Raw genomic sequence first — 8,568 nt, 5'->3', positions numbered from 1 at the left:
TAATAAAAAGTACTGTATTAGGACAATGATTGGAAGAGCTCCACTACATCAGAGCTCACCTTGCTTTCCCCTTGCCCCCAAAGCCAGCAGCCAGCCCAGCCATCACTGCATCCTCAGTGAGGGGAACGAAAGTCCTGTGGGTTGGACCAAAGGATGACCCACGCTGGTGTTAGCTGAGATCCTGCTCTGGCTGAGTGCCTGGGGCTCAGAAGAAACTGTTTTTCTTCAGGCTGAGGGTCTCCACCTCCTTCATGAAGCGCAGGCACAGCTCCTCCTGCCATGGCAAGGCCACGCACTGCACAGCCACAGGCATCCCCACACTGTCACGGAAAGCCTGCAGCACAGAGAGTGGGAGAGGGTTTGGGAATGTCCAGGGGATGGGATGGGATGGGATAACTCATGGCCCTGGAGAACCTGGCACCACTCACCTTCGCCAGGGTCCGGTCCCACCAGTCCTGGTAGTATCCCTTGTAGGCCTTCAGCTCCTCCTCATCCTCCTCTGTCACCAGCGTCACAGGGACCACGCCAGCAGGGAAGTCCAAGGCGTTGTAGAGCATGGTGTAGCTGACTGCCACTGCGGGAGAGAAGAAGCTTGCAGTGCCAGCCTGCCCAGGAAAAGCCTTCACCCCCTCTGTGGATGGGAGATTCCAGCTAATGGGGCATTTGCACTGGGAACTCAGGGGCTGAGGGATGGAAATTGGCCCTGTGGCCCCCACTACACCAGGGGGATGTGAGGGGAGGAGGAATGCTGCTCATGGATGCTGGCAGTGCCACAGAAAGGTCCCCTGTTGGTCTCCTACCTGAGAGCTTTGCAGGGTAGCCGATGCGGAGAGCTGGGCCCAGCATGGGACAAAGCATGACGTCCAAATTCAGCTTTTTCCACTGGGTGATGAACTGGTGGCAAAAGTCCTGAGGAGGAAATGCATAGGTGGTCAGTGGGGTGAATGCACTGCCCCACAGCTGCCAGGCCACCTGTCTGGGCTCTTGGCCCTTCCCTGGGAGCAGCCAACTGGCCTGATCCTGCTAAAATCCAGCAACCCTTTGCTGCCTGGAAAATAATTCTTCCCAGCTTACAAAGCACCCTCTCCCTGGTAAACTGGGGAAAGACTGAGTGCACAGGCACATGGTGACCTGGGATATGGGCATGGGTCTTTGGAAAACCAGAAGGGAAATAAAGACAAGTCTGATGGCCTGTATTTTTATATGTTGGTGTCAAAAATTCAGGTCTTCTTTGGCATCATCAACTTGCCTACATGTAGTCCTAATCTTTAAATATGCTGAGAACTTGCACATCCAAGTGGGATCTGTTGGGGAGTGACATGTCCCCACCTTACATCACCAGTGACCTGATCATCTCCTAACCTCAGTGGGTGCTGAGTCTGCCTCTTCCCACAGAGAAATCAAACCAAAACTATTGAACCCCAAACTGCAATACTTTACCTCGATTTCATGATGAAGACTCCAGACTTCATCCACTGTGCTGTAAAAGGAAACAAACACAATGAAAGCCATCCTGCCTTGCATACACCTTCTTTCTGCCATACAGGGTCCCTACCTCTTGGCATGATGGATGCATAAACCAGTACTGCAGCCAACATCATATTTCATTCCCACAGGCTTCATCCTCTACCTAAGCAAAAGGCTGTGACTCCTGCTCTCATTCCCACCCTAAATACTGGAACAGTTTTCCAAACCCAGCAGGGTTACAGTGTTGACACAAACTGCTCTCCATTTGCTTCCACCCCAGTGTTTTCTGCTCTGCATTCTCTCAGACACATGCAGCTGTGGCAGTGTCAATAATGTAGCAAACACTGCTGCAAACCAAACTTTCACACATTTGCTCAGGCTCAGATTTACTCACTTTTCTTTCATACTTCTTATGATACTTGAAAGTCGAGGCACCTGAGAAGGAGAAAGTAAAAAAAAAAAGGAAAATAATTTATAGGAATCCCAGCTCTGTCCTCTGAGACAGCTCAGTCACAAATACAAGCTGTTTACTCAGTGTTCAGGCAGGACTTGTGGATTTTCCCCAAAGAGAGGAGAGAAGGAACAAAAATAGCATCACTCCAGTTTGGAGATGTGTCTGAGCACAGCCAGGAAGCAATGCCTGGAGACTTCATTATGAGAAAGCCTTACTGCAATGGGACACAAGTTATTCACCACATATAGCTTAACTCTGTCTACACTAGAAAGAAATGGACCTTACGAAAGGTTTGGCAATCCAGCAGAGGAGAGTTTTCAGGCAGTGCGGTGCCTTTGCCACCCAGAAGAACATCCCCGTGCTGCCCTTCTCCATCTCCCCTTTGCTGAAAGGCAAAGGGGGGGTTTAGCTGAGCAGAAGTTGGAAGCAATCACAGTAGATCAGCTTTTCCCAGGCCAGCCCCTCTGAACAGCCTATCAAAGTGACAAAAAGAGGTTTGCTCCATTCTGTTGGGCAACACTTGATTCTCACAGCATTTATAGGATATCAGCTCCTCTTTTCAAGGCTGTTAACAATCCCAAATAGAATCAAGGTGCAGCTGAATCACTTGATGTTAAGCTCTCCAGAGCCCATCAGACCCCAGGGAGGATTTTTACAGACAGGCACCAATCCCACCAAACCATTCTGGGCCATACTTACAATTTCCTGACGAAGGATTTGCCTCCATCTGCGAACATTCCCCTGACGCAGTAGTTAAAGATCACATAGTCCACATTTGTGAGTTCAAAGGGCACCAGCTGGAAGGACAACAGTGAAAGGTATCAGTGCAACAGCCACTGCGTGGGAAAAGCCATTGAGGTCTGAAACAGGCTGAGTTGGGTTGAGGATTTCCTGACAAGCCCTCAGGAAAACCTCCATTCTTCCCTGAAAACAATGTTTCCCCTTTGAGCAACAACTGGTGAGTCAAAAGACACAGGATGGGCTTGTCCCCCTGTCCCAGCAGCCCCAGGCTCCTACCGTGTGGCCAGCCTCCTCCAGGAGCTGCTTGGTCTCACGGACAGCACGTCTCATGGCAGGGCTGGGCATGGTGAAGAAATCGGTTTCGTAGTAGCCAATGCGGAGGGGTTTTGTGCTGGAATACACCTGCAGGGACAGGGAGATGCCAGCTCAGGGGTGCCAGCAGAGCCAGCAGCACACCCATGACATGGGGCAAGTCTGGAAAGCAGCACTTGCTTTGCCCAGGTGCCCACCATGGGTCAGGTGATTTCAGCCTGCAGCTCTCCCCAGAGACCCCCAACAACCCCTTGGAGGTTCTGTACCTCTTCATTGAAGGGGAGGGGTGGCACTGTGCTGTCCAGGCTGAACATGTCCTCGCTCAGGAGAGCCCGCAGGCACAGCGCCAGGCTCTCCACGTCTTTTGCCAGTGGTCCCACTGCTGCAGCCACTGGAAGAGACCACAACAGAGCACCCATGGCTGAGGGTCTTTCAAGGGCATGTTCTGCAAAACCAGACCTCTTGGCATTGCTTTGTCTTAGTCTAGTGTTGGCAACAGCTCCTCTTTAAGAGCTGGGCAGGGGATGCTCACAAGTGTCTTCCCACCAGCAGGTCCATCATTATGGACCCAGAGGTGTTACCATTAATATGTGCCCTGGTGTCCTCATTTCATGACTCACAAAAAATAAACAAAAAGCTTTGTCAATCATGACACGAAGACAACATCAGACACCCCCTTTGACTGCTAATCCCATTTCCAGTGGCAGACAAGGTCACACCCTGTGGATAACAGGGTGTATTGTGGTTTATGCTACACAAACTGCTCCTCCCAGTTCCAGTGTATTTCAATTCTCAGAAATCACAGTATGGGGGCAGCTCTCTGGAAAAGGCCCTGAAAGGGAACCTGCTTCTTTCTAAAGGTGATGATGGAAAAAGCCCCCCATAACCAGCTGAGGATCCTTCTCACCCCTGTCCTGCTGCTGGGGGACAGATGTCAATTCCTACCTGCCTTCTGCCCAACGACTCCAGCCATTATTCCTCTTTTGCTGCAAAGAAAAGAGACACAGAAAATATAGCAGCTGAATAGTTTTCATTAAATGGAAAGGCTTTAAGCAGTAGCAAGCATTAATTAAAACTGCAGAAATGAAGGTTGGCAGAAGGAAGAGCTGATGGAAGCCCAAGAGAGACTCAGCCTAGGCCTGACAGATTCAGGCCCTGTCAGTCAGGAACAACCATCCCCTTAGAATGCAGATGAAGAGGTTTCCCCACCTCCATTTGGGTAGGAACCTCCTTACAGACCTCAGAAATTGCCCAGGTAGGATGGATGAACAAGCCCTTCCCAGTTCCTCCCAAGAATGCCTTGCCCACAGGATCATCCAGCACAGTGGTTGGTAGAGTGGGTCTCACCCAGATGCTGCATTTCTCACGGTACCTGAGTCTGTTCCCAGTGGGTTTGATTGCACAGATCCCACAGAAGGCAGCAGGAAAGCGTAGGCTCCCTCCTACATCCGTGCCAATGCCCAAGATGGACCCACCACCTCCTACAAGTGCCCCTTCTCCACCAGAGGAGCCTCCAGGGGTTCTGGTGTAGAGCAGAGGGTTGCGTGTCTGGCCAAAGATTAAGTTCTTGCAGTCATAGCTGAAGAGAGAGAGAGAGATTGCAAATGAGGAATGCAGGTATCTGCTGCTGGGGAGCCCTATCACTACAGAAAGACTTTGAGCAGGCAATCAGGTAATTCACTAATTGTTAAATTGACATCACTTAATGTGAGGGAGGTTCTCACCAGCCTTTTCCCGGTGGTCCCAGGACCTGAATTCACTGACAGCTAATTTCAGTGTCATTAAGCCTGTCCCAGAGGGAACCTCTGGCAGCACAAACACATCAACCCTCCTGGAAAGTCTCCCTGTTCAGGCAGTCCTGAGTGCCACAGGACTCCCAAAGCTAAGCCCCTGCTTGACACCAGGCCAAATGCCAACTGCAGAGATATTTGACACTGGACTTCCCCAGAAAGTGGTGCAAAATCTGATAATCCCTTGGGCAACCTCTTCACGTGGTTTTTCTGAACCATGGTCAGTTATTGCCACACCACCTTAAGGAAGGCATTTCATAGGGCTTGGGCAATGGCCACTCACAGAGGAGCTCTGCCAGAGCTCACCTGGCAGGACACAGGGACAATAGAAGTGTGGCTGTCCAGCAGAGCACACCTGAGCTCACCCCATATCAATGACACCAAGAAGGGTCCTGCCAGATACAACAGGAGGTTTGGGGTCAGCTTCTCCTTCCTTCTGTTGGTACCATAGAGTTAATAGGATCACCTCAGAGGTTAATTTAAAGAAAGATAAAAAGAAAAGGGATTTAAAACCACCCAGTACAGGACAGAAGGGAAACAGTTTCTCTCCTCTCCTCTGCCTCTTCTGCTTTTTTATTTCATTTGGAACTAGAGTTAATTTTCATCCTCAGTGTAAATGTATTTACTTTTTAAGTGAAACTTGTAGACACAAAGAATGGGGACCAGGTGTTGTTATATAAAAAGAAGTGGGAAATGAGAATGAGACTAGATGGAAATTCTCCCTTGAGAAGAGGAAGGGAGCACTGCTGCTGTGCTGAGGGAATGGAGCACCCACCTACCTGATGAGGGACTGGGGAACATTGGTTTTGACAAATGGAATTGCCCCCTGTCTCTTGAGCACCTGCACCACCACGCTGTCCTCTGCTGCAGGTTTATTGAGGTTTTTTATGAACCCCAATGTGGAATCATGACCCTGGGAACACAGCACAATGAGGTTTTCAGATGGAGGACTGCAATTCCCCCTGCCCCTGTACTTTCATCTGTACATTTAAGCACATACATGCACCTCCAACAACCCACCCATCACACACGTGTTGCATGGCGTATCGATGGTAAATCTCATGGGAGACAAGCAGCAAAGCCCCTCCCCTGCCCAGGCAGCCCATCCCACATCAGCTATGACAAAGTCAAGCCAGGTGCTGAGGTCAAAGCTCCCTTCACCACCAAACTTCAACCCACAGGGATTTTGGGAGACACGTGGAATTGTGCTTGTGGTACCTGGCAGTCGATGGAGTCTTTGATGCTGACTGGCACCCCATAGAGCAGACCTCGCTCTTCTTTCCCCACCAGCTTGGCTTTCCGGACCTGGGTCTCGCTTTCCTGAAGATATTCTGTGATGCAGTTGGTTTCTGTGGCCAATTGGAGGGCCTTGGGGAAAGCAGGAAAAGCCCTCAGGTGAGTCACAGCTTGCAGCACTGCACAGTGACCTTCTGCTCTGCAAAGGACGCCTGCCTCTTCCCCCTTTTCCACCTCCCCATCTGCACAGCTGGTATCAAGACAGCCCTTCATGCTACTTTTCAAGCCATTATCATGCCAAACTCCGAAATTATTTCTGGACACAGCAGGGCCATAGTGCCTGCTTATGTGTGATGAAGGGAGGCACTCAGCTCAGAAAAATACCATGGACCATTCTCTTGTTTGACCTTCTGGGGTGGCGTAACTGATAATCCCAAAGAGGGAACTCAGGAAGTGATCAGAACATCATGGCAAAAGTAGAGAATGAACATGACTTTTTGAGGTTTAACAACCCATCTGGAGATGGAGGGGAAACAACAGCAGCACTCTGCAACTTCCCTACAGGTGTACCTACCCTAGGGAAGCTGTGGGCTCCCCCAGGAAGGTATGGGCTCTGCAGATGCTGCTTGCTGCTCCTTTTTCCTCCATACCAAGCTGAGAGCTATGGCAGTCACATGCCCAGCCCTCTGATCACTCACAGAAAAGCACACAAAGGCCCATCACGTACCAGTAAGCAGTGACAGCTCAGCAGCATTTGAGCCCTTGTGCTGGGCTCCTCCCAAAAAAAGCCAAGCCCCACCATGGGTGAGATGCTGCCCCGCTGCCCTTGCTCCTCACCTTGCCCACATAGGCATAGAAGACGTGGTCTGGAGGGAGAGAGCCATCTCGGAGTTTCCTGGAGAGCTCTGGCAAAGGCAGAGAGAGGATGGAGGCCACGTTCACGGAAGGATGCTACGGGAAAGGTTGAACAGGCAATGACACACCTCTACTTCAGCTGATGGCTTCCTCCTTTCTCCTTGGTTCCCTCTGTAACTCACCCAAAAAATATCTGCCATTTAGTCACTGAAGGTAGTGTCTGCCCCAAGACCACATCCTGCTATACCTGACACCAGTGAGCACAGTGTGAAACACTCAGGGACACTACTAGCCCGGGCTTTCTCAGCCTTCCTTCCTGTTCAGATCAGTCACACCAAGCACCTGCTAATTCAGACAAAGCCTTTCAGGCAGCCTTGTTCAGACAGGTCATGGCTGGGCCTGGGGGAATGTCTTAGCGCAATGTTCTTGATGAATTACAATGGGAGCTGGAATCATGCTTATAGACATTGTTCCATCAAGGAATGAAACCAGACCTGGACTGACCTCTTCACCTGGCACCACCAAGGTATTTGCACAGGGAAGTGCAAAAACCAGGGAGCCCCTTGGCTGATCATTTTTGTGTCAGCAGAGATTTCTTCACCATCGACTAAACACCATGAAAAACGTATCGAACCTCACGCCTGCACTGGACTCTGAACCTGAGCGAGTGTGCTGCAGCCCGAGGCCGGGCTGCCTGCCGGGATCGCGGGGCACCATCGCATCCCTGCCTGCGGCTGCGGCTGCGGCTGCACTTTGGCCTCTGCTGATAACACATCGCCTGTCGCCTCTCCCTGCTGCCTCCTCAACCAGCCCGAGCCTCCCACCACGGCGATGGGGCCGGGAAGCTGTCAGACAGGGATTTTCCCTTCCTTCCCGCATGTGACTGTCATCCCGTTATCCCCCGCTGCTCCAGGTAGCGTTTCCTCCCCATCCCTGCGACAGCGGCGATCGCTGCGATGCTGAGGGGCACACGCACACACTGACTTAGAAAGGGAAAATAACAACACTAAATCGCCGTGGGTCCATATAAAGAGCCGGGAGAGCACCTGACAGCCGGGCGAGCAGGGGTGAGCGGTGGGAAGGGGCCCAGGTGAGGAGCCCTGGGATGGAGCGGGGCCGCGGCTGCCGGCGCTCACCTGCTCCCGAAAGCGCCGCGCCGCCTCCTCCATCCGCACCAGGCTGCGCTCCTGCCGCTCCTGCGCCTCCGCCACCTTCCTCCAGAGCGCCCGGCGCCTCCGCCATCGCAGCAGCAGCAGCAGCAGCGCCGAGCCGCCGAGCAGGGCGGGCAGAGGCACTCGCATGGCGGGGCTGAGGCTGCGGGACCCCGGCGGCAGCGCAGCCCGGCGCTGGCCGCACCCCGCTGCTCTCCGCTGCGCTGCGCTCCGCCCGCACCCCGCCCGGCACGGCCAAGGGCACCCGCCCGCCGCCCGTGGGCAGAGCGAGGCAAAACCTGGGCGGGATTCCGAGCCGGACAGGGATTTAACCGGTTTGCTGCCGTGCGAGCGCAGCGCGGGCGGGGAGGGGGAGGTTCGGGAGCAGGAAAAGCTGCTGGGTGACAGCTCGCCCCTCCCTGTGCTGGGTGGGCTCTATCTGATAAGGCTGAAGTTGGTTTTCCGTTCCTCGAGTGAGGCTTTGATCTCCCCGTAATTTTTCAGCCCCTCTGGGAGCAGCCTTGGCTGGCAGGATCGAGGCAGCACGTAGGGGAGTCCCAAA

At 52.7% G+C, this 8,568-nt stretch overlaps 1 protein-coding gene across 1 annotated transcript; it reads right to left on the bottom strand.

Annotated features, from left to right (window-relative positions):
- On the bottom strand, positions 1-8,278 carry LOC146433757 (fatty-acid amide hydrolase 1-like). The gene is made up of 15 exons (XM_085067682.1): positions 7,992-8,278; positions 6,838-6,951; positions 5,983-6,132; positions 5,544-5,677; positions 4,347-4,553; positions 3,920-3,960; positions 3,241-3,365; positions 2,939-3,064; positions 2,621-2,718; positions 2,207-2,306; positions 1,862-1,902; positions 1,441-1,480; positions 801-909; positions 429-574; positions 1-334 (listed from the first exon to the last, which is right to left on the bottom strand). Exons 1-15 carry the CDS (start codon positions 8,154-8,156, stop codon positions 206-208), a joined length of 1,725 nt encoding a protein of 574 aa, XP_084923808.1. The 5' UTR covers positions 8,157-8,278; the 3' UTR covers positions 1-205.
- Between the last annotated feature and the right edge of the window lie 290 nt (positions 8,279-8,568).

The sequence above is a fragment of the Lichenostomus cassidix genome, chromosome 8, assembly GCF_008360975.1.
Source record: "Lichenostomus cassidix isolate B80296 chromosome 8, HeHo_3.0, whole genome shotgun sequence".
NCBI lineage: Eukaryota > Metazoa > Chordata > Aves > Passeriformes > Meliphagidae > Lichenostomus > Lichenostomus cassidix.
Note: the sequence above shows the minus strand (reverse complement) of the source record. Positions and strands in the feature narration are given on the sequence as shown.